The sequence below is a fragment of the Hippocampus guttulatus genome, chromosome 2 (assembly GCF_054856545.1).
Source record: "Hippocampus guttulatus isolate MCC_2025c chromosome 2, RoL_Hgut_1.0, whole genome shotgun sequence".
Lineage (NCBI taxonomy): Eukaryota > Metazoa > Chordata > Actinopteri > Syngnathiformes > Syngnathidae > Hippocampus > Hippocampus guttulatus.
The window spans coordinates 36,091,331-36,116,447 of NC_141262.1; the positions used below are offsets into that span (position 1 = coordinate 36,091,331).

The 25,117-nt window shown below is 46.3% G+C and overlaps 2 protein-coding genes and 1 long non-coding RNA gene across 4 annotated transcripts; 1 reads left to right on the plus strand and 2 right to left on the minus strand.

Moving 5' to 3' along the window:
* Window positions 1–1,336: 1,336 nt before the first annotated feature.
* rom1b (retinal outer segment membrane protein 1b) lies at window positions 1,337–6,795 on the minus strand. Its single transcript, XM_086105912.1, has 5 exons — window positions 6,646–6,795; window positions 5,913–6,155; window positions 4,079–4,266; window positions 2,669–2,915; window positions 1,337–1,982 (listed from the first exon to the last, which is right to left on the minus strand). Exons 1-5 carry the CDS (start codon window positions 6,793–6,795, stop codon window positions 1,740–1,742), a joined length of 1,071 nt encoding a protein of 356 aa, XP_085962038.1. The 3' UTR covers window positions 1,337–1,739.
* LOC147209867 (uncharacterized) lies at window positions 6,047–20,777 on the plus strand. 2 transcript variants are annotated; one of them, XR_015100276.1, is made up of 5 exons: window positions 6,047–6,182; window positions 6,253–6,427; window positions 6,640–6,841; window positions 10,473–12,312; window positions 16,403–20,777. It is a non-coding gene; the product is annotated as an uncharacterized LOC147209867 (long non-coding RNA). The 2 variants fall into 2 exon arrangements; XR_015100275.1 differs by lacking the exons at window positions 6,047–6,182; window positions 6,253–6,427; window positions 6,640–6,841 and adding an exon at window positions 7,826–8,613 and having other exon boundaries at window positions 10,149–12,312.
* Window positions 9,235–17,893, minus strand: LOC147209868 (uncharacterized). The gene is made up of 7 exons (XM_086105911.1): window positions 17,756–17,893; window positions 15,798–17,370; window positions 13,890–13,918; window positions 13,480–13,608; window positions 12,487–12,553; window positions 12,235–12,342; window positions 9,235–10,756 (listed from the first exon to the last, which is right to left on the minus strand). The coding sequence occupies exons 1-7, from the start codon at window positions 17,848–17,850 to the stop codon at window positions 10,223–10,225; spliced, it is 2,535 nt and encodes an 844-aa protein (XP_085962037.1). The 5' UTR covers window positions 17,851–17,893; the 3' UTR covers window positions 9,235–10,222.
* Window positions 20,778–25,117: the final 4,340 nt, after the last annotated feature.

Consider the following 25,117-nt stretch of genomic DNA (forward strand, 5'->3'; position numbering starts at 1 on the left):
CATGCGTTGTAACTTACACCTTTTTGGAAGAAAAAATCCACCTGTTGCTGAACCTAACCCTAGTTTTATTTTACATATCATATTATTATTATTATTGTTTTTATTTGAAAACAAGAGAATGCGTCAAATATGCTCCCTTTTAAATGCTCACTATTGCTTGCGCTTTCTGATGTGCGTTACGATCTGCATAGCATCAAGTGGAGCAATATTAATAATAACGCCCTTTATGTATCTTCATAAACAAGGAAAGTGATTTAATTGATGACGTTTGCATTTACTACCGAACGTGACTTACTGCCGGCCGGACTGGCCATTCGACTTTCAGGGCAGATCAGTAGTTTTGGTGCATCGGCATCTTTCGGGGCCGATACAATGCTTAGTCGAAGTTATTATTTCGCTCCGGTTTACCCCCAGAGACCGGTCCACAATTCACAAATATATCGTATTTTTCAAGCCATAAGGCGCAATTCAAATCCTGCGATTTTCTCAAAAGCTGACATTGCACCTTTTAATCCGGTGGGCCTTTTGCATTTTAGGGATATCGGATTTTAAGTTTGTCATCTTTCATTCAAATTCCTTTTTCAGGCACACGTGTTTTTGTCTAGAAGTATCCTGCCGGATTATGACCCACACTGCAAAGACATTTTTTTTCTCTTGTCTTGGGCTTCCCTCATGAAGTTTCCATGCTACCTATAGAATTATTTTGCTCGTTTTGGAGGACGGGTCTAATTTCTGACCTCGGTGTGAACCTGAACTTGGACTAGTTTAAATATTAACAACGACATTACTGTCCCCCACGCAATAACATCAGTAATTTTGCATCAATATGACGGTATATCAGCATGATGACTAAATTTTGCTCCTTCCAGAAGCTGTGATCAATCAGCTCTATAGCCACCGCACGAATAAAACAAAACATTGTGTTGTAAGCCTTTTTATTTTAAAAGAAAGCAACACACATTTGAAACATCATAGGTTATATGATTGCCCGCTATGATTTTTTAATGGCGTTTTAATCTGTTTTGCTTCATGTAATCGGGGAACAAAACCATAAAAAACTTGTAGTTGCTCGATGGCAGAGTGTGTTGCCATGCGTGCAGATAGTGCCTACGCAGCCTTTCTAGGATAATGTACACTCGGGATTATCCGATTGTTTCTGAGCCGCCTAGACAAGATGACAGCTTCATCTAGAAGTAACACACACGCGCGCACACACACACACACGTGCAAGCGCACGTGCACACGCACGCACGTACGGAGACACAAAGACAAATTGGCCCATACAGTTCGTTTCTTTCCTCTTGTTCCTTGTAAAAATAGAAGCAGACGCTACAAAGCGGTTAAAAATGTCTACCTTTAATAGGCTGCATGCGCATTGCCACTTTTAAACATTTTCCAAAGCATTTAATTGCAGTTGAGAAAAACTCGAATGCTGTGAGATGATTAATACAGTGCGCACGGGATGATCTATGACATCAGCTTAAAAGTATCGAATCAAGGTCAAAATGTCAACTAAACCTGTTAATACTGTTCCAACGAAACTTACTACCCATCCGCTGAAGAGAAGCTCTGACGGATGGTCACAGGTTCACATTTTGGCTGCCGCATATTGGCGGAGCACGAATAAAGCCTAATGTTTCGAAACCGGGAGGTGTTCTACCCGCCACCGGCCACAACGTACTCAACCGAGAAAATTTCGATGTGACTTCACAACCTCCAGGATTATTCTGCGTCTGATTTTATTCACTCATCTTTTGGCCGGAAGATGGCGGGGCCTTTTCTGCATCGGGAGAGCCATCGGCTGCACCGGGGTCAACCTGGCCAAACTTTAGCAGGAGCAGGATTTTTACTTTGGCTTCCTCCAAGGTCTCCTTCACTCCCTTCTCCAGAAGAAAACCCTCGCCGTCCCCTTCCGGCTGCCCTTGAGCCGCGGCCCCTTCCGCCGAGGTCTGCAGGTAGCGCAGGCTCAACAGGACTGACATCTGCACGTGGCAAGGCAAAAAGGACACGAGCGGCGGTCAGTGAGGTATGTGACACTAACTAAGCAAATAAGATTTTAGTTTTAGAAACGACAATAATCATGATCATTTTGACTCCGTTGCAAATTCAGCATTTATTCAATTACCAAAATGTAACTTTAAATCTATCTTAAAACAACAACCGGAAAATAATTTTGTATTCGTTAAAATAATCACATATTTGAAAAATTAGGAAGAAATGTCTGCTGTGCATGCCGTGTCCTCTCCGGGGCGGTGTGGTGCACGGATGGAGATACACTTACATGGAGATTAATCGAGTAGAAGGAGAACGCGGGGACCTTTATTCATAGAACTCGATTTCCACTGACCGACAAGAGGAATATAGGCTGGTAAATATGATTATTTACATGTCTGTGTGTTCTTCCGGCATTTGTGTGGGAACTTTCATTATTTCAAGATAAATCTCCCAGTAAAAAAAATCGATTGCCATTAATTGTCGACGAACCATATAAAAATCAACACGATCACATTTGTATTGCATATTTTATCACAATATGCACCGCATTGAAGTTACTTAAGATGCGCCTCAAATCTTGAGCCATCAAAGTTTCTGCATGATTTTTGTGATTTTGCCATCCAATGCTACCGTCTGCGGCTATTGTCGACAATGTCGTGACAGTGTGATCCACCTGTATCAAGATGACTGATAGTACACCGGGACCGGTTGAATCCATCAGGCCCATGTAGTAATCGATCAGAGCCTCCCTGCAGCCGCGATTGTAAAGGTTGAGCTCCTCATTCTGGAACTCGTAGTTGTAGTGGGCGTCGTTGTCTGTCAGGTGGGACTGCAGGCAGGGCCGAGGGGATGCGGGGTTACAGCAACTGAACGGGACGCCATCCAACAAGTAGCGCCCATCGATGTTGCTACGGATGCGACTAGAGATTGAGGGGAGAGAGGGAGAATAAAAAATGGAATGAAACAAGAAGACACGTGTGTGCATATATATAGTATACAGTATATATATATAGGAAAGTAAAAGTCACAAAAACAAGCTGAAAGCTTTTCAGAGTCAACATCGCCACAAGGTGCTTTGAGGCTGAGATGTTCTATTGAACTTCACATTCCATGTGCTGAGTGGATGTTATGCTGTTTGAAATGCACATTCTCATACTCTTTTTTAAATAACATTTCTGCAAGCAACGTAATGCAAAGTATGCGAACCTGCTGACAGGGGAGATGATAACATGGTGGCAATTTTTGGCTCATGTTTGAATTTTACGAGCGGGTGGTGGACATAAAATGATGATAATTATGAAAATGTAAAATATTTATTATGTAACTGTCCACCGTTTTGAAGACAAGCCGCTGGTAGTAATGTCGCTTAAAACACCAAAGGGCTTATTAAAGGGGCAGTTACCTCATAATGACGGGGCGGACAGCAGTTTCATTTAATTAAAGATGAAGTCAGGTCAAAAAACGTACGGTATTTTATGTGCCCCTACTTATCTAAACACGGTATTCTGATTAATATTGCATGTGCGGAATATGATTTAACCAGAAAAATCAACCTATTTTCATCCATGGCAGCCGGGGGCGGCCATTTTGCCTTGTACTGCCGCTTGCTCTCGACTGAAAATGACATCATAGTACCTAAGGGCTCAGCCTGCGAACGTCGCGTGACCAAACCCGGGTGAGCCGTGACGGTTGTTACCTGAGCTCTTAGCCGACTGTCATTTTCAGTCGACGGCAAAATGGCCGCCCCCTGAGTAGAATAAAAACCAGTCGTTTTTTTTTTTTTATGCTCAACTCATATTCTACACGTGCGATATTCATCCTAATTCCGTGTATAGACTAGTAGGGGCGCGCGGAACATATTGTTAAGAATATTTTTTACTTGTCTTCCACTTTAACCGCTATGACGCGCACTGTAGTTAGCGGAGCGCTGTACACTAACATGATGAATCCTTTCCTTTATCAGTAAGTCGCTGTTTTGTGTTTTGTCTTCATAGCTTTTGAACTCCACTCTTGCATGTAAGGATCTTATCTTTTTGACTTTTCTTTGTTCACTGAGCTCACGGCTGTATTATCATGCACTTACTCCTTGATATCCTTGGAGGTGTAGTCCAGGTATCTGTTGCTGACCCACTGCACCTCAAACCAATCCCTGAAGTTGGTGTTTCCACAGCAGCCAAACTCCATCTGCAGACGATCTATGGTTTCTTTCTGGAAACAGCGGCCCGGGACGTCAGTGTCCTTGTAGAAACGGATCCCGTTCCTCAAACCGACCTGAGTTGAAAGAGACGGATTCATAAAGGACGGCTGCTTTTCTTTCTATGTCGCGACTTGCCAAAAAGGAACAACGACCGCAAAAAATTCAAATAAAAAGTCAAGCCCACCTGCTAAAAATTTCCCGCGGCCTTCGTTTTATTGTGACGTGACATAAACGTATTTCACGGCGTTAATGTAATCTCGTGTTTTTTTTTATACAATACGTGGGGCTGCACCTAACAATTGTTTTCGTAATCGATTTATCTGTTGATCATTTTGTCAATGAATCACTTTATTCAAAGAACACGAGTATTGTTTAAATCAAATTGACAGCGCAGAAAATGCTGAAACAAATCGATTAAGATAACGTTCCCGGTTTGATCTTGCATGTCAAAAAACACGCAAAAATGTTCATCGTTGTTTTCCAAAGTAAATGCAAATGATTTGGATTCAACACAACGAAAATCTGTCCATTTTCAATGAGAACGAAAGAAATAAGACCATATTTACCGTTGAGTAGCTGAAACGTTGAGTATTTGGACGATCTTAAATCAAAAAACGTATCTTAACAGTTCATCCATTATTAAAAAGAATTATTGATTCATTTGATAATCGATGAATGGTCAATTAATTGTCACACCTCTTAAAATACAATCCAGTGCTACACTACATCACGTGTAATATTTCTCTGAAAGTGCCAATTAAAGGCAGTTTTCCTGATCATATTTACATCGCATTAGCTTACGCAAATTGATTTTAAGGTGATGCCCATTGAGTGCATATCGACTTTTAGGTCCTCAGCATCAGGCCCGGAGTGGGCAATTGGGAAACTTGGGCGAGATCCCCGTCGACTGGGCCGCGTTATGTTTGAACTCTGCAAATAAAGTGAGTTTGTGACATGTACTGTCGCCTTTTCATATAAATGTACCGCTTGCTTCTGGTGGTCCATTTTACTATGTGTAACGCTGTCTGCGCTACCTTTGTTCTTAAGGGTGTTACTAAGTCGCAAGAATTTAAGACCGGAAGTTATTGATCATTTAATACACAACTAGAAACAACGCCACCGTAACCGTATTACGCCTTGTCTGTAGGGAAACAAATGAAAGAGGCGTAACGCAGTCACAATTGTTACTTATAATGGCAACGAAGCACGGGAAATCCTGCATTCCTCTCATACGGGATCTGTTGCTTGAAAGTTGGCGTCAATACACTAAGATGTGCCCTGGAAGTGGTTATGAATATGTTTCGAATAACAGCGATAACCGGAAGCGCCGTGTCCGCTGCCTAAATCCGGCTAGAGAGCATTTGATAAATGTGCATTTTTAAGTGTAACATTTTTCAACCCGCGTCATGTAGCATTGCATATTGGTCCTTTGGTGACTTTTTATCCATTTGCACAGTTGATGTTCAAATAAGCGCCGATCGTGCTCTTGTGAGCGCATTTAATTGTCATTGTGATTTTTGATTAAATGCTACATGAAATATCAGTGGAGGGAATGGTCAACTATTTTGGATTGCTACGCTAATAACCTTGAAATTGTATAGCCTCATTAAAAGGTTATGAACTAAAGTGGGCTGGTTTGAGCCATGAAACTACAGGATTAAAAAATGAGATCCTATGCTCTATTAAAAAAAAAAAACAGTACTCTATTATGTGAGCCAACCTTCAGAGACTCTTCCAAGCGCCCCCGCAGGGCGTAGCTGAGCACCACCACGGCGACGAGCAGGCAACAGATGAGTGCGGCCGCAGCGTACCAGCCCGGCAGGAAAACCTTCCAGCGAGGGAAGCGGCCGGGGTCCAAAGAGTCCTGGCATACTCGGCCTGCCATCCAGTTGGTGCCGATGGAGGCTAGGCCCACCAGCATCAGGATGTTGGGCACCGCGTGGATCTCCGTGTTCTCCATCACCTCCGCAAGGAAAGAACACACTGAAAGGTTATAGGCGCCAAAGCTTTAGACTTTGGAAGCGAGGGTTGTTCTCATGCCTTTTTTTTTTGTGCTTCAGTCAACGCTCCTTCTCAAGCAAATCAACAATACTTTGCTTCGTGACTTGGAGAGGACGGCGGCCTTGCTCATACTGGCGATCGATGACGTAGAAGAAGCCGCAAGCCGCGCATTGATGTCCTGCGCCGTCAGCTACTTGTTAATGTTGGCAATCAATATGGGTCCAAAGGACATCGGTGAGTTCACATTGAGTTTGAAAGGTCGCCGCCTTCGCAATATTAGTTTTACTATTCACAGTAAGCGGAAAGACTATCAGATTGCAACAAAAAAGACGGGGCTCTCCATAATGTAAATACCCAATGGGCCAGATTAAAGAACAAAGCGGGTTGTGTGTGAAGGTCAGCACTTTGTCAACCCCTCACGCAAATGTATTATTTTTTCATTCAAGCTTTACCTCAGCCCGACGGAGCAGCTCTATCTTCAGGTAGACCCCCAAGGAAAAGACGAAGGAGCCGCACGACGCGGCCATCCACGACAAGAGCCACAGGCCCTGGGCCAGTCGCACTCGCCTCTGCTGGGTGAACTTCATCTTCAGCAGCGCCATGGCTCGACTCCGATCGCAAAAGAAAAGATGAGAAAGGAGATAAAAGGTAAGGGTGAGGAGAATGGAGCTCTACGACGTTCCGTGAATCCAGAGGTGGCCGGCCGCATGAAAAAGGAAGACCCTCACAAGTTGTGTTGGAATCCAGTGGTCAAAGCGGGCCGACGCTGGCGAGTTATTAGCGGGTTGAGCTCATCCAAGTTGTTCCGGGTGGAAAGGATAAGCGGAGGACGGTCAATCTGAGTCCATAATCCAAAAGCGCAAATTCAGTTTGATAAAGAATTTGGGGGGGGGGGGGGGGGAATAAAGCGATTGATGTATAATCTGAGATTTTACAGAAATTGACAATTGAGAAAAGAGTCCTTTTTTTTCCCTGGAGATGACACCTTTTCCACCTGGGTAACTAATCAATCTGCGGTCGACCCCCGACCCACCCAAAGCGGAATCAAAGATTTCCTTCTCTTGATGTGATCTTGTCGTTAATCAGCGCCTTGGTGGGTTTGTGCATATGCGGTGCCCCCCCTAAACCGCCAAACCCATGGTTGGAGGACACAGAGACTGGGCAAAGTGGAGAGTTTGGAACCCTAATCCCCCCCCACCCCCCTCATCAGAGTCCCTGGGATCCTATTAGGAACCGGGGGCCAATAGGAAAGCAGGCCAGTGTCTGATCAGCAAACTTGTTCTGATGGACGCTTGGAAAGGGAGGGCCGATTGATATCGTATGACAGCTTTAGTCACCTGACATTTATGTCATGGACCGCGGGTGCTCAAGCAACCCGGAGAAACCTGACCGTAGGTCATTGGAGGCGTGTAATGTGCAGGGAGGGCACCTGGAAATATGTCCTGTCGGGTCCCGCCACTTTAGTGCTTGATTTCAAGGGCCCCCCCCCCCGTCAGTCGTGGGCCCTTAAAAATAATCACTTTTTTCCCCTTTACAATGCCCCCGTTCGAGTAGTCTGGGGAAACGTGTGGGTTTAGATCATTTCAAAATGAAGTCTGTACAGATATAAAGTATATTGCGATTTTTTTTTTTTTTTTTCGGGCAACACATCGGAGAAGTGGTGGACAAGCCGAGCGCGGTCTAAGGTTCTGGATTTACATTGCAAATCTTAGACTCTCCTCTGTAGTATTTGCCCGTTCTTCCTTCGTTATCCTAAGTGGAAACTCTAAAGCGGACGTAGGTGTGAATGTACCGGTGAATGTTTTTTTCTCAATGTTAATCCTGCGATCGGTTGCCGACCAGTTGGGAGCGTAACCCCCCTCTCGATCAAAGTCAGCCAAGAATAAGCCCCGGCCGACGTGCAACCCTAATGGGGACAAGCGGTATGAAATTACAGTCCTGTATTATTTCCGAGCATTCTCGCGGGTGCCGTATAAAAATGTTGTTTTGTCAAATTACACAATGATATTATGCAATGCTACAAACTGGCAATGCGTGATAGTCATAGCCTCTTCATTTGGGAAAAGAACAAAAGCCTACTCTTAATATCGTCAACGTATCTTGTGAATTATGTCATCCGAGGCAGCACACTTTGCATATGAGCGTACTTCCTCATATGTATCTCTGCACGGGCAGATTTTCATGTTCGAGCAGACCGCATAATAATGCGCGTTTCGGCGTGCCGACAGAGTGGAGGATGATCAATTGGATTCGATTGTTGTGAGAAGCATCGATGACGACTTCGGTTAGTGTGAGACAGCATAGGAAACGCAGGCCTTCGCGCACGCTGCGAGTTTGGCGAAATCGAAATTCTGGACGAGGGTGGAGCGGCACGAGGACTCGGGGTCCTGTAGCCTCATCAAAAATCCGTGTAGCTGCAGGTAAGCCCCTCTGGTATTTGATTTGACATTCTAGAATACATCCCTAAATTATTTTCTCCGGGCGGCCCGGTAGTCCAGTGGTTAGCACGTCGGCTTCACAGTGCAGAGGTACCGGGTTCGATTCCAGCTCCGGCCTCCCTGTGTGGAGTTTGCATGTTCTCCCCGGGCCTGCGTGGGTTTTCTCCGGGTGCTCCGGTTTCCTCCCACATTCCAAAAACATGCATGGCAGGCTGATTGGATGCTCTAAATTGTCCCTAGGTGTGAGTGTGGGCGTGGATGGTTGTTCGTCTCTGTGTGCCCTGCGATTGGCTGGCAACTGATTCAGGGTGTCCCCGCCTACTGCCCGAAGACGGCTGGGATAGGCTCCAGCACCCCCCGCGACCCTAGTGAGGATCAAGCGGTTCGGAAAATGGATGGATGGATTATTTTCTCCGCCCCTCCTATGTATCGGTCAGGCCCCTCTGGAAATCATGGGGCCTGGCATGATTTTGGAACGGCCTCAAGCGCACTCATTGTGACACCGCGCAGGTTAAAGACAGTTGCAAATGCAAGGATGGAGTCCGGTTGTTGCCAAACGCACGTCTTATAAATGACCAATCAGGAAACAGGTGACTCCAAAAATGACATCGTACACTTTTATTGACGTGAAATATTAATCAGAAAGTAGGGAACCTTCAATTCAATATCCTACCCAGTCAAGTCGTGAACTGAAACAATCTTCATAAGACCAAAATTGCAAATCTGTGCACAGATATATACAGTATATATATATACACATATATATATATATATATGTATGTATGTATATATATAGAGAGAGAGAGAGAGAGAGACCGTGACCTCGCACTTATCTTGTTACGCCAGCAAAGTGCCTATTTGTGATGAAGTGTTCCACGAACACAAACATAGACATATTTTTCATTTTGCAGAGGTGGGTATTCTGCCCATTTTAGCCAAGCTTCTAAAGTTCAAGGTACCAGATCAGCGCACAGATCGTTTTCGTCACGTAGTACAGTCAGATCATACCGACAGTTTGACAAAAAGTCATCTCTTTTCAAAAACATTGTCTCCATTTTTCCTAACAACTCATGATAATTGACATAAAGAGAAAAAAAATGCAATCGATATTAAATGTCCAATTCATTTACTATCGCTGTCATTTTTCAAGACTCTACACCGCAATAACAAGAGATAACTACACTTAACTCTAAATATTACTCATTTTAATTACCGGTATTATTCTTATTCTGAGCAGCTCGATAAATATGCATTACATCATTTACACAATCCATTATTTGCAAATGCCATTCCATATTTTTGTTAGTAAAAAGTTGCTTGAAGCGAAAGCGGATCACACCGTGCAGTGTGATGATTGGGTTGCGAGGCAAACCCTGTCCGATTCAGTTATAACAACCAATAAATCACACGTTGTCAAAGTCGTGCGATCGAATACAAACGACCTTGCAATAAAGCCCGCGGACTTTTTCAAGGTGAATCGAGCAAAGGCAAAGGCGCGCCTCTGTTGTTTCCCGCAGTGCCCTTCGGTTTTCATCATCCCCTGTATTGCTGTTGCTCCGCTCCCACCGCCTACGACTCCCGCCCCTTCACTTCACCCGCCCCCCTCACGGGTGCGCAGCTGCCGCGTGAACTCATCTAGGATCCGCTGGGCAGACGCGGCCGTCGCATCCGCAGCGTCCCGCTCCAAAAGGGTCACCGATACCTCTCCCTTTTCACCCGAGCGGTCGGCGCGGTGGAGTTGCTGAGGTTTAAGAGGGCGGTCGGGGTATTTTTCACCCAGGGAAGGCCGCTGAAGATTAGTTTGTGGTTTAGCGGTGTAATTGGCTCTTATTTTCCGATAGATGGCGGCGCCGATGTCCTCCGCTGAAAGAGGAGGGCCGTTGCTGGACTCGAGCGGGCCTCGGAGGGAGATTTGACCTACTGTTTTGGGCACTTCCCGTTCGAAGGGAACAAAGGCTGTAGCGGTCTCCGTTTCCGTCCGCCGGTCGCGTGCCGTCTCCTCCGATTTAGGAGGCTGAGGTGGCTTGAGGGCAGACGGAGAGATGGCGGAGTGGCTGCCGATAGCGGCGGGTAATTGAATCTTCCGCGCGGCCTCAGCTGACTTGAAGTGCTTCTCCGGTAGATCCTTTATCGGGCGCGGCAGCCGAGAGTGAGACATGCAGTGAAGATGGTTTCAAACCGCACATTCAAAGATAAGGAAATGTCATTTGATGCATTTTTTTTCCCCGGGAGTCCAGTAGTTTCAGTGACTTCGACTTCATGTAAAATATGTCCCGACATGTCACATTCATTTAAAAGCCCCTCTTCTTAAATAAAATATATATTTTTAAGGAAATGCCAGTCTATAATCCTCTTTTCACGTAAAGTATATGTAAGCAGAGTCAATGTGAATAATCGGGAGCAAAATGTACAATCCTGCGGCCATGTTCTATTGTGGCTCACCTTGGTTTCTTTTCAGCAAAGCAAAAAGCGCTTATTTGTGAAGCGCTGTCACTTGGAATCGGGACCGTAACTATTTTGTCGACCGGGACGCAGAATTATCTATTCAGTTTGATGAATACGATGATGATGATCATTACATCGCAATATTTTGCTGCCGCGAGGTTAATATTACTGAAACTTACATCTACTGTTAAGTATCAACTCGACAATATGTTTAATATTGTGTTCTAGTTTTTAGTAGGGTAGAAATGCTCTTCGCCACACCGTGAAGTGATTCCTCCACTGTATTTCGGTGACCGCGCCGATTCTCGTCTTGTGGGTCCGGCCCCAAAATTGGGTCGTCGACCCATTAAATGTGGGTTGCGGACAGCTGGTTAAAAATAAATCGATAAACATGGATTTGTATTCAGAACAGTACTGTGGCGTACCGGGTTCCCACACGCAACGTACAACGCTGGCTAAGCGTGAGGAAACGTTCCTTGCTCGCGCTCTCGTCTCTGTCAACAAATAGTGTGCGGCAAACAAAAAAATGCTTTATTATTCTCAATTTCTATCAAATGGGTTCGACTTTTTGGGAGTAATATAGCATGTAACTGTCGCCAAGACTGAGTTGTTGGTTGCCATGACAACGAAAATACAATTTATTTTAGGCTTGTTGTTTTGCAAAGTATTTTGTATTTCTATGTGAACTTTCATACATGTTTTTTCTTTGAATCCTCTGAATAGGTTATTTGGAATGTTTTGATAAGAATCACTTCCGGGTCACGTGCCGTGGATAGCGAGGAATGAGAGAAAGATCGAGAAGACAACTTGAGAGAGAGAGAGAAAAAGAGAGAGACAGAACTACGATACCGTGTGGTCTATGTGATTTACTGTAAATTGATCTACTTTCGGTTTACCAAGGTGCACACGGTATGTCATTTTGTGTTTATTTATTTAATGTCCTGTTCAAGATATTTAATTTTGATTGTTGTGTGAAATATGTTTTAGTTTTCACGGTGTTCCACGAGTAAACGTTTTTGGACATCGGTACGAGGCGTCATCCTTGACCGGGGTAGATACATAGCATTATTATCTTTGTAACGGCGGAACTTGCGAAGCCTTGTGACGGATTCGCGCGTGCATCTTGCCTTAATGTCCACTAAACGGCGGCATGCTCACGATGATGTTCTCCAGCGCCGCAACGGTCCCGTGGGCGCCCTCCAGCTCTGAGCTCAGCTGGGACACGCGATCGAGAAGGTACTTCCTTTCGCCGCTTCTGCTTTCCGACTGCGCACGTCACATACGCACATAGAGGGAGAGAGCGAGAGAGAACGCGTTCAGTAGGGAGCAGCCGGTTCGGTTGACAAAGCTGTCTTTGAAAAAGCAAGAAAAGGCTCCCTTGCGTTATTCTTGCCTCGCGGGTTTTCTCACCGCAATGTGTAAACGCTCCCCCAGCAGCTCACTAGCCCGCCCGGTTCCAGCATGTGTCTCCAGTAGGCTGTTAAGTCAGAAAGAATCAAGAGACGGGCTTTATTTTCCACTCCCGTACCCCACCGTACATTTTGCGCACGAGCGCGGACGTTGGGTCGGTCCCAAATTCACAATACTCCAAGTGTGTCAAAGACGAATGTTGAGAATACCAAAGAGCGTTTGCTCAGTGTGAGCCGGCGGCCTTTTGCTGCGGGCTGTCGGTCGAGCATGCGCCGCGTTGGCGGGTGCGGTCGTTTGGTGATAAATACCGGACCGGGCCCGTCTGGCCGGGGGTCACCGGTAAGACACTCGCTCGTCGGTGCCGAGCGACATAACAGATGCGCGGCGTTAGCCGAGGGCAGGGCCGACGCCACAGGTGCTCGCGCTTCGCTGTCGACTTGGACTCAAATAGAAATACAGATACTCGTGTAAAAACAAGCGAACGACGTATCGATTCGACTCCTCGGCGTACATAGAAGTAACACATTACAGATGTTGTTATTTACCGGCAAACAAAAGTTAAAAAACATGCAGCGTATACCTGAAAAATCTACCGAAAGTACAGAAGCAAAGTATTTGTATGCCGCTACTTGCGACCACTGGCCAAGGGAAAAGGGATCCCAACGTAAACCAAAATGCACTTGGGCAAATGTACCGCAACCTTTTGTGCGATTATTCCGCGTGTTCCGCGGATCGATACATCTATAGCAACTGTTCTGTCTATCCGCAGAATGACACGTGCTCGATCGATCACCGGGGGACACGCGTCCGGCTCGTGTCCCCCGGTGATCGACGTGTGAGCCCGAAGCGGGGCGAGGCTCACGTCGCATCACACGTGACGTAAGAGATTTGCACTCGCCGGACACTTCGCCAAGTACGCCCGCGGTACATGCTTTAAGGACGATGATAATCATCCTCCGCGTTCAAAGCCTTTGTCGGGTCCTTATTCCAAACCTTTTATATTTGTCTTTGACATTGCCGAGCTCATCCCGTGTCCTCTGCAGCTCCGATTCCAGGCTTTCAATGCAGACTACCGTCTGCAGCAAGTTCTGTTGAAGATCGGTATTCTCCTCCTGTAGCGCCCTGAACGCAAAAGGAAGATGGAGTCTTTTGGAGGGCTTTTTTTTGGGGGGGTTGCAAATTTGATTTGGGATTGTAGCTTTCTGTTTGCCGGGAACGGTTATTTGAAAGAACGAATGCGGGGGGGGGAGCTGCGTTTGTAAAGAGGCACTGATTGCACGTCTGCCATTAGATGTCATTGTCAGCACTTTTATGAAGGCTCTTTATAGGATGATGCCGATTTCTGACCACTACATTATAGCCACCGGTGGGTTACAACTTAAAAATAGAATAGAAATACTTACCGAAGCCGCTCGGCGTCACACAGTCTGTCCTATGGAAATGTGACGATGAAGAAAATATCAAGTTATATGAGGCAACGCGAATAGTGATTTACTGTACTTCATTCAAATAGTTTCACCCTCGACGCATTATCGGATATCGGACTCTGATGAAATGGTCACCCCGCGTTCGCAGCCATGGCTGCTTCAAAGAAACTGAACAAATGAACAAAAGGGTAAAACGTGAAACGTGAAAACCATCCGGCTTCTGGCATAACCTCATTCGGGCGACGGCGGGAGCCTTGCGCGTTTTGCGTTCAAGTCGATGCGCACCCGGAATGGGTCACCGCTTCATCGCAAGGGACGTGACAGATTTACCATCGATCGCGGCAGAGCTGCTGCTGGTAATTGAGTCTTTACAAGTCGATGAGTTCTTTTTTTTGCCGACCGGAATGTTTCGACAAACCGGGAAAGACAATCTCCTGATTATGTAACGCCACGCATGAATTGTTAAATGACAGTCAGCCCGCACAACTCAAACACTTGGAGCCGCTACCTTCTAATTCGTGATGCACCTCGCTTAGCGATTTCTCAAATCTACTGGTTGGAACGATAGTCATTTGTAGCCGGCTACTCCTTTTGCTTACATTGTGAACGAAATTTCCCTTCGATGCACCGCGCTTTGCTGCATTGCTGTGGTATGACTCGGCGCATGTGGTATTTGACACCTCCCTCCCTCGGAATGACTCGGCTGCACTCCCTCTACACAGGAGACCGGCAACTCCATTTGCAGTGCGTATGACACTCCCCGGTTTCCTAGGAGGCCCGAATGAACTTAAAAGCTTTCCGTAGTCTTTGTAATCATTTAATAGGCTTGCCATTTTTCTTCCGGAGAAGTAGGACTCGCGAGGCATCCGGAATGCAGGAGAATGGCATCATTGTTTAAACCGGTGGTTCTTAAGCCGGGTTCAATCCAACCCCGGGATGAATCATCGGTCCGAGGGTTTCGACGGAGCCCCCGCCACGGATGGAGATTAAGACACGGCCGACTCAACGTGTCAATTAGTTATGACGCGTCCGCGCGGCCGTCACTGGCTGCGGAAACGTGCGGCCGTCATGAGAGTACGTCGTGTGATTAAAAAGTAAATTAAAAATGTAATACGTGCTACGTCGGGCAAAAAGAAGAAAGTGGTCGGACGAATCTGTACAACATGGATTCACGTGCATCACGGAACCTCTCCCAGCCGTCTTCGGGCAGTAGGCGGGGGACCCCCCGAATCGGTTGCCAGCCAATCGCAGGGCACACAGAGACGAACGACCATCCGCGCCCACACACACACCTAGGGACAATTTCTAGTGTTCAATCAGCCTGCCACGCATGTTTTTGGAACGTGGGAGGAAAGCGGAGCACCCGGAGAAAACCCGCGCAGGGCCGGGGGGAAGCGTGCAAACTCCGCACGGGGAGGCCGGAGCTGGAATCGAACCCGGTACCTCCGCGCTGTGAAGTCGACGTGCTAACCGCCGGACTACCGGGCCGCCTTCTTCAATCCTATTTTTATTTTTCACAAAGGGTCGCGTCAATGTGCGTATGAACCGGTTGGGTTGGGCACCTCCAACAAGTTTAAGAACCACCGGTTTAAACTACGGTTGAGGCTTGCAAGGTGCAAACTAATTTATATTGGAAGCAAATGTTTCAGTGAAGTACTGTACCGGGAATAAATTCATTTATCTTATGGCTGCCCCTATTTTTTAAAATGTCATTTCCACATACGCAAACAAACAGATTATGCGCAATAGATGACCTGGCAAAAATTAACTTGAATTTTCTGACTTGAATGAAACTTTGAAATGTAACCGTGAAGGTAATCGTCCCATTCGGGCCGTGAGACCGCAACCTCATGTTCCTTTCCAAAAGAATTTAAATGAACTCACTCCGCATTGTTTGGCGCTCCCCAAATGTTGGGGACGGTGTCGCCCGCTCCGCTCCGAGCCACGACTCGCAGTAGCGGCGGATGCATCCGCGGTCCCGGTCGAGTCGGATCTACTCGATGAAGACTCTGATCCGAGGCCCGTTCTCGCACCGCGGTCTGAGGATGGCGGTGAGGTGTTTGGCCCTCGTTGGCTTGCGCTCACGCCCGCGCGCCGAGCCCGCGGCTTAGGCAAGTTCTGCGCGCGCGTACTATAAAAGGCACGGATTCGCCGCTCGTAGCGGTGCCGCGGTTCGGGCCGGCTCAGCTCGGGGCTCGTGCCGGTTCCGTCGCTTAGTTGAGAACCGCATCTGCCGTACCCGTCCTCTGTCAGGGAACCCCCAATGGGTGACAACCTCTGGTCTTTGTGGCTTTTTCCACGGTGAGCGTTTCGACCGGAGGAGTACGCATAGCGATGAGGCGGCGGGCTACCCTGATGGTTTCTAGCCGCGTACGAAATCAATTTGTCCGAGTCTTTTGGTGAGATGCTACGAGCACTTTTGTCCTGCCCGCTATGTTGTTGGGGATGGTGTTCCCTCTCCTCGCCAGAACTTTTCCTGTGCTTCTTAGGTGGGAGTTCAGGTTTGACGGGGTCAAGCGTTTGAAGCGGCGCACCGGTCCGGTCGGTAACTTTGCCGTCGTTCACCCCGAGTATCGTGAGGTATGACGGACTTATCACCTGTTTTGTTATCTCATCCAGGAAAGCTGAGAATTGCAACTTTCCCTGCACAAAATGCGCCCTGGCTTGCTCCATCTCAGCCCGCGCGGTCCCTTTCTCCTCCCGGCCACCGGGTCTGGGATCCTGTCGTTCGGGAACCCTTGGAGATATCACCTCCAACGATTTGGCTTTGCGTATGTCGGCGTGAGGCTTCTTGTTCTTCAGGATTCCTTTGCCGGGAAGCTGGCCGGATGACACCGCTCTCTTTGGGCCCCTAGAATCTCCCACCAGAAGATCTTCATCGCTGAAAGTGAGACTTCGATTCAAGCCGGAGGTCTCGTACGGAGCCCCGCTATATGGCGCCCCGCCTTGTTTTCGGCCTTCGTTCCCCTTCGGGAGGCCCTCCTCGCTCCTGCTATGATTTCGGTCAAGAGACGAATAAACAGCCCTCCCTCTCTGACCGCCGACGCCATTCCCGCGGGCGCCGTGCGTAGCGCTGGCAAAGGCAATAGGCTCGGTGCTGTCATCTTCTTGAAAAGCCCCGCGTACTTCTGCAATGTCGGAGCAGGACAAGGAATGCCGCGGACGCTCAAGGTGGCGGAGAGAGAAAGGATCGTTTGCACTCGCCTCCGTGAACCAGGATGACGAGGAGACGGAAGAGGAGGATGAGGAGAGGCCGGAGCAGGAAGCTCCGGACAGACTTACGGGAGTGTTCTCGTCGTCGAGTATTTCATCCTCTTCGACGTGCCGAGTTTGATGTATTTGTTGGCGACGGCGGGTGTCATCTTGACGGTCGGCGTGGCGGTAGTGACCGCGCCCAGGGTAGCGGCGCTCTCGGTTTTCCTCTGAATTTCTTTCGGCATCGTCAAACGGTGTAAACCTATGGCGCAAACACATCGTGACACTTTGCCGTCCGTCTCGCCGTCCAATCGTCCCTTTTCTATATCTCTTGTCCTCATTAGGGTTGCGGGTGAGCCGGCGCCTATCCCGGCTGACTTTGGACAAGAGCTGGGGCGCGCGCCAAGGACCGGTAGTCATTTATACAAGAACAATTCATAAATCAAAACATTACGTTACGTTGAATTCCAGAGTGAAACTCGCGGACTTACTAAACGCGGAGAAAAATCTTTTTCGAAAGGCCAATTCTTAGCTAATTTCCAAAAATCGTTTTGATGGACCCTTGTTGCCGCCTACCCCAAAGGACTACCTCCTATATTATTCTCCAAACAATATCCATAAATATAAAGTCTTCATAAGTGTCCTACCTGTGCGACTCTGGGTCTCGGCGACGGAGATGATGGCGCTGCTTCATCCCCGCCGGTTCAGAGGAGCCGCGAACGGGCCTAAAAAACTTCTCCATTACCCGTCTCTTTCCGGGTGGTAAGCCGTCGATGTCGGCTCGGTTAAGTTGACTGTACAGAGGGCACCGACGGTGATGAGTGTTTCCGCTGCGCCGAAGCTCCGGTTTCTCACAAGTAACCGTTAGCTCGTTTAGACGGCAACCTGTTTGTAAGTCTTTGCTTCGCACCGGATGGTATAGTCTTGAGCGTTCCAACCCTAATTCTCGAGTTCTTTCGCTGTTTCACTATAAAGGCCCAATTTGTTGGATCGTGCGTCTACCGACTGTGGATCGGTTGGTTTCCATCAGCTGGCTGCAGAGGAATGGTATAACAGCTTTTGAGCACGCACAGTGGAATCCCTTCACACGTGGTGGCTTGATTTGACACCGTGCCTGATGTAACCGGAAGCTCATTGGATTGGCTAAAAGAGGGCACTCAATCGAAGAGGTGATCGAAGTTGGACTTTTGGAAAAATGATCGCGACCGGAGTTCAATAAACAGATTGCGTTTTAACCAACACGTCTAGTACGACGGACGCCAAAGTTGCATTTCTTTTCGCTCTTGAAATTATTGTTCAAAACTGCCCCGGTAATGTCAAGTTTCCATGCCGAACTACATAATCACATGGAGGAAGGAATGGCCTTGGGCCGTAACCCGTGGCAGGGCATATTTGGCAGTCCTCGGATGTAATTCATTGCAGAATTCGAGGGCGATTCAGGCGCCGACATTTTTTAATAATTAACCATTTATGATGCACCGTACATACGGTATACAAAGTTTTGAGGAAAAAAAGGAAATCAACCATCATATCATTTGTTTCACTACTATGCTTTTTCACCCTATCATATATTTTGTTATTTGGCACAGCTGCTCGGGCACCTGAAAAACGAGTAATGGTACTGTACTTCAAAAATATCCCAACTAAAATAATGCTGTTAAATAAAGATGTTTTTATTTTATTTTTTTGCAAAACAATTATACGTTTCTGTAAATACAGTAACAGCGCTGCAAGTAACAGAGAGGCAAATCAATGCTCATGTTGCTCAAACCAGTTCTACCTTAAGAATATATGCTAGCTTTGTAAGATACGATGGCGACTTAGCTATATCATTTTTTTTAATGTATAAATCTATTTTTCTGAAAAGATCTGTTCATATCATATAGTATGCGTTTTGTGCGTATGTGACACGAAGCATTTTTAATATTTCAATTAAAAAAAAAAAAAAGAGGACTTCGGTTTGTACATGCTCATAGCAATTAGTCGGATGACGTCATATATACTGATTCATGCTGCTGACATTTTCGCTGCCTCTAAATATCTTCGACATAACCCAGAACACCTCACCAGGGGTCCATGAGGCATCCAAACGGATGCCTGAGCCACTTCATTTTGCTCCTCTTGATGCAGAGGAGCAGCGACTGTACTCTGAGCACCTCCCAAATGACCGAGATTGTCACTCTTAACCCCAACACCCACGAGGGCCCCCTGGTCCTGAAAGTTTTTGAGTTGTTTGGCATGAACTGCTCATTTGAGCTCTCCCAAGAGTGGCTCTAAAATACAGTACTGAGGTCAGACATTTTTGATGGCCACACCAGAATCTGCACTTTTCTTTTCCTGCCGTAGCCAATGACTTTGCGCTTTGGATCATCGTCATGTCGGAAAGTCCAAATGTTTCCTATGCGCAGCTTCCAGACACGTAAATTCAAATTCTCCTCCGATAGTTTCCGATGCTGCAATCATCTCACCATCAATTTTGATATTCCCTGTGACGTTGTAGCCCGCACCCTCACCTCCATGTTTCACAGAGGGTAGGATGTACCTTTTGCCTCGTTGACTCCTTTCCAAAAACGGTGTTTAAGGTTGTCACCAAAAAGGTTGGGTTTTGGTCTTAACCCTTTCCCACTGCCGCAAAAACACGGGTAAACACGCTTTTTCGGGCAGTGGGAAAGGCTCGCCGGCCAACGGCGATCCGTGCCGATCCGCGTCCACCGGCGCGGCGTTGGAGGCGGGTCGCGATCGCCTCGGATCGCCTCCGCTCACAGTGTGAAAGCCTAACACGGGACTTCCCATTAATTACGTGATGACGTAGGGTGGTACGCGATGAGTCATAACATGGCGCGCCATCCGCCTGGTATATAGCACGCCCCCGCAACAAAGCTAGGAGATGGCCCATTAAGCTGTTGTCTCGGCAGTAGCAAAGAGTTGATCCGCCGCTGCTTTTCGACCATTTTGAGGACAGTAAAAAGCCTGATTAAAAAAAAAAGAACACTCGCGTCCATGTTGCTTTGTTTACCACCAAGAAATCGGTCGCACTATCATCGACGCGATCACAGCGTGGTGACGTAACCAGACGCAAAGTGATGGTGGGGGGGGGGCGTAGAATCGCCTTCTGGCTCCTTGTGACCAGTGATTTCAGTTTATGCTTTGTTGGTGCGATTTTTCTTTTATAAACATTTTTGTAATAGCACTTTGTCCGAACTAGCATATCAGGGATTCTAAAACATTATTTGGTTCAGTGTGAACCTGACACTCATGGGGCCTTTGAGTTATTTTGCTTTCCCCATGACTCGGTACCCAGCAGTCAGTGGAACCCTGGATGAAATGAAACTGACTAGTTATGTGTAGGCACTCATTACAAACAAATGACCCCTTACAACCATTGACACACGTGGGCATGTTATCAGGCTAAACATTTATGGGTAGGTATTTTGATTGTAGCCATTCGGGTGGTTTCGGTGTCATTTAAACACCTGCATGTTTCTGTGTGTTGTGCATGGATTGTTTGAAATTTCATGAGGGCAGAAAAGGACCCAGAATCTTAAATTATTTTGTAATTTAGCAATGAGGACAGAATGACCAAAATGGATTAAAGTAATAATTGTACAATTGTGTTTTTAAGATTGCACTGCCAACTTGTTGTCCCCTTCATAAATACATCGCATTCCATGAGCAAGTCAATCTGAATAAGACCTTTGTTGTGCTCGGTTGTCACGTGAATGTGTGGATCGACTCCAACCTGTTTTACGGCCAACTCATCAATTCGGTTGCTGTGGTCAGACTGAAATTCAGGATATGTTTGATCCTGGGCCGTGAAACAAGAGGGCCGGTACGTAAATGAGAGTTTTGCCCAGACAAATTCGGGATGCTGTACTGTAGTCGGTGGGAGTGTCATATTAGGGGATGGGCTACTGAGCAAACGTGTGCGTGACAGACGTGACTGGAGTCATGAAGTCACGCTACTCCCCCTGTTGGTCAACAGAGGCAACTCCCTTGACATGGTTTCCACATTCGGTCATTTATTTTTGCGCTTCTCTATCAACACCGGTAAACACCACGCGTCCCAGATTTTTAGGACACAACACCCTGTGTTTGCGCGTGCGTAAATACATTACGTTAATACTAAAGATAAACTCAATGGGGTTAACGTACGAATACATATCAGAAGCTTTGTGACAAGACTTCATCAAAGAAAAGCTCAAAGAGAATGAAATGAACCGTTTAACGTAGATCGACGTATTAGGTACATATATTGGTTGGTTGAACATTTGTCACGGAGTTCACGGTGGTTTTTTTCTGGACACGAGCAGCTGAATATGGCACCGTTGCTCCCCTCCCCTTCCCACAGCGCTGGTAATTTTCCACTCTGAAGTTCCAGTGCATTCTGATGTTTCTAGAAATATGTCGCTTATTCCAGTGTATAATCCAAATAAGAATAGGACGTGAATTCCCATATTTGTCATAACAATACTGACAACTACTGTTGCTAATATATCCGGGGACTACAATTAAATGTGTATGTAATACGGTGCGGCAAACGTGCTTTTGAGCGTCGTTGTACGTCGAAAAGCGTACGATTTATCCAGCTCGTCTTTGTCACATTAACATTTTGTGAGCTGTTTTTTGTATATATATTTCAACGGCGAAGGCGTATCAGTCTGACTGCAGTAAATAAGAAGTAGATCCGGCCACATTCTAGTTTCATCCAGTTTTGGAGCCCAGAAACTTCAGTAATCAATCCGCACGACCGTTGAACATGACGTCAGCTGTTTTGTTTCAAAATGTGTATGAAAGGCCTGGAACCACGAGCTTTATAAAATATATGAATTATACAAAATAACATTTAATTGTTGTATTATAAACACTGACGTACCATTCGAAACACGCACGAGCCCCTTCATTTAACAACCCCACCCGTCGCACTTTATGTACATAACCTGCGTTTACAATTCTGTTTATGTACTGATGCATTTACATGTTGATCCGACATCACGAATGTTTTTTTAACCTAAATAGCAATTATTGACCGTTTTGTTGTTGCTGCAGAGAGGGACTAGTTTTCGTGTCGAATGAATACATAGTCCTACCCGTGACTGAACGACTCGAAGCGTATAAAAGAACGCCATTTCCTTTCTGCGTCACATTGCTTCGAATCGACGCCTGCTTATTCGTTCACGTCTCAGGTGAAATCGGGTTTAGTGGGTTTTTTTTAAATCAGTTGAAGTGTTTGAGTCTCAGGCTTGCCTTTGTGAAAAGATGCGGAATTTGGCTTTGAATTGCGTGCATTGTCATGTAGAACCTGTGTCTGTTAAAGCGGGGAAAGAACGGTAGATGTTTGTCTCCTGTACGTTTATTAGCTATTACGACACGCTAAACGTCAGCCTAAAGATTAATTTTCTAAATACCTATGGTCGCTATTTTTGACTCTTCCGAGTAGAAATGACCTACTTCTTGTTTTACGGTCGAAATGTTGGCGAACCATCCTTTTGATCACCGTGTTACTAACAAAACGGTGCGTATGCATTTTTGTTCTTGTTTGCGGTTAATCCGTTTATTTTAAATGGTCTGAGGACGCATTAGCTTTCGCTTCTTTGTAACCTTCTTTGAACAAAATGGCCGCCGTGACGTAAGGCCTCTGACGGTTTGTCATAGATTGGTTTGTACTCTGGACGTTTTCTCCTCTTCCGTTGACTGACGTCACAAATGACGAATGTGGGCGCAGATTTTTTTTTTGCTTCCCCACAAAATTGCAATGTTATTGATCAGCGGCAAGAACAGCTGGTACAGTTGAGAATATAACGTATGGTCGCTAGGTGGTCTTTTTGTCACGCTGGCCTTCTTTAGCCAACGGTACTTAGTCGATATCCAATCGTACAATGGCAGCCGGTAGTAAAACGGTAATAGATGCTTCCAAGTTATTACCCATTTTAAAGGCAAATACACGGGATGAGTCATCCTACCAATGAGGAAAAAACGTGGGCAAGCTCATTTGCAACCTGCTTGTAGCTACTGTAAATTGCCACGCAGCGTTTTTTTTTTTTTCAATTTTTTTTTGCGACTTATTTCGTCAGAAATTAAGTTGCTTGGATCAAGCACACTCGTTTTTATAACGTCAATATTTTTTATATTTGTAGAAACCAAGTTGTTGCTTGCATCAAGCGCAACAGTTAAATTCTTTTTTTTTTTTTTTTTTAACTTTTTACTTCTTTTTTTTTTTCATTGCCCTATTGGCTGTGGACTGAGTTTATTGGGAGGAATGGACGTAGTTGTTGAGAGGAAGAATGGACTTAGTCTTTAGAAGATCAAGGGATCAGCGACGAGTGCCGACGCGGGGATGATGAGCGGGAGCGTGGTGGGACCAGAGGGCAAACCAGGCAGGACAGGACCAGAGCGTGTCTTGGGACCAGAGGGCGAACCAGACAGGACAGGACCAGAGTGCTGAAGGCGACCAGAGGGCCCCAAAAGAGCAGGCGGCAGCGGTCACCAGATGGCGCCAGAGGCAGGGTAGTGTCGCCAAAGAGGTTCATCGTTGAAGCGGTTCTGCCAATCCAGAGCGAGCCAGCCAAGAGAGTTGGGCAGGGCGCAGATGTCTTCATGCTTCAGAGTTAATCACAAAGGCTTTGGTTTGTATGACGGTAGAGGTATCTGTAACAGACCCTGTTTACTAAATTTTACAGCTTTTGTAGGACCACTGTCTCGCATAGATCTCTCTTCCCTTTTTCAGGCTATCTAAACAGTCTTTCGTACCTTGATCACCATTCCTGTTGTGTGCTGATTTGCGTGGTGCTGTCCACTGGGACGAATGCCGTGGTAGTGTGGTGGCGAGAACGGCGCCTTATCGGAATTCTCTACCCCCCTCTGCGATCACAAGTAGTTCCCCAGCCGGCGGGGGAGAGCCAGTCCTTTGTTCACTAGCCCTACTTGAGAAGTTTGTCTACATTTGGGTTTCTTCTACACATTTGGGTTTTGGGGGGGGGTGGGGCGGGGTCGTGTTAACCAGTCTCTTCCTAGACTTCACAGCTTTCAAGTTACCCTTCGCAAATGGCTTGAATAAGAATCAACTCGGTGTGCCAAGCAAACGTCATTCAAGTGGACAATTTTCCTCGCAGGATAACGGCCCCTAAAGTAGTCAGCTGGTGTAGCCAGAGCACATTTGGAATGTGGTAAAAGTCTCTCTACTAAGTCATTGCAATTCTGTAAAGGCATGCTGCTGTGGGTTGGGGGATGGGGCTATGTCTTTGTTACTTTTGCAGATCAGTTTTACCGGCCCTTCGGTAAGCTACATCCAAGCCTACCTCTCCACATCTATGCATAAGGTGGAAGGCCTTCACAGCTGCGGTATTTAATTACTATTTGGGGGGGAGAAAAATCGTAAATCATAACCTAGCATGTTGTAACACTTGTAGTTTGCACTGCTCTGTATTTTGGGGGTTTGGTGCTGTCGGGGAGAGGCTTTTTCCTTTGCATTTTTCAGTGTGCCGTGTCCTGTGCTTTTCCAATACCCGAGACCACCTGGAAGTCTCCTAACTCATTGTATGTACACGTTCCTTGCGCTTCGAGCATCACGTAAGGTCATTAAATGTATTCATTATTTTTAACGTTCATCGTCTAGTAAAATTGCTCCATTGCAATTCCTTTGCAATTAGTTACCATCCTTTGTATTGATAATACAATGAGTGAACTATTTGTAAAGGATTTATCTACCTGCGTAATAAATGCATAGCTTGTTGTGATTGACTACAGTTTTGGTATGCATTTGTTCTTTGGGGGGGGGGGGGGCTTTTGGGGGAGCTCTTCTTGTGCTTTTCAGGTATTTAAGCTTGGAGCTTTGTAGAGCACGGATGTGACCAGGGCTTGAATGCTCCCTTTCAAAGTGGAAATTGAAGGCAGATAAGTGGAATCCATCAAATCTTGATGTTGGAAAGCAGCTAAATATCTAAAACCCACTGATGGGTTCTGTGTTGAATGGGCTCAGCTGCCCTCATCTCAAAAAAGCAACTTGCTATACA

What these genes read in the sequence shown, in the direction of transcription:
- rom1b (XM_086105912.1), bottom strand. Translation starts at nt 6,795, where the DNA reads ATGGCGCTGCTGAAGATGAAGTTCACCCAGCAGAGGCGAGTGCGACTG. An exon ending in AGCTGCTCCGTCGGGCTGAG is followed by an intron (nt 6,156 to 6,645) that starts GTAAAGCTTGAA and finishes TTCCTTGCGGAG; the next exon opens with GTGATGGAGAACACGGAGAT. An exon ending in ACCTCCAAGGATATCAAGGA is followed by an intron (nt 2,916 to 4,078) that starts GTAAGTGCATGA and finishes CTCAATCTCTAG; the next exon opens with TCGCATCCGTAGCAACATCG.
- LOC147209868 (XM_086105911.1), bottom strand. Translation starts at nt 17,850, where the DNA reads ATGGAGAAGTTTTTTAGGCCCGTTCGCGGCTCCTCTGAACCGGCGGGG. An exon ending in GGAGCGCCAAACAATGCGGA is followed by an intron (nt 13,919 to 15,797) that starts GTGAGTTCATTT and finishes ACATTTCCATAG; the next exon opens with GACAGACTGTGTGACGCCGA. An exon ending in GGGAGCGTTTACACATTGCG is followed by an intron (nt 12,343 to 12,486) that starts GTGAGAAAACCC and finishes TGACGTGCGCAG; the next exon opens with TCGGAAAGCAGAAGCGGCGA.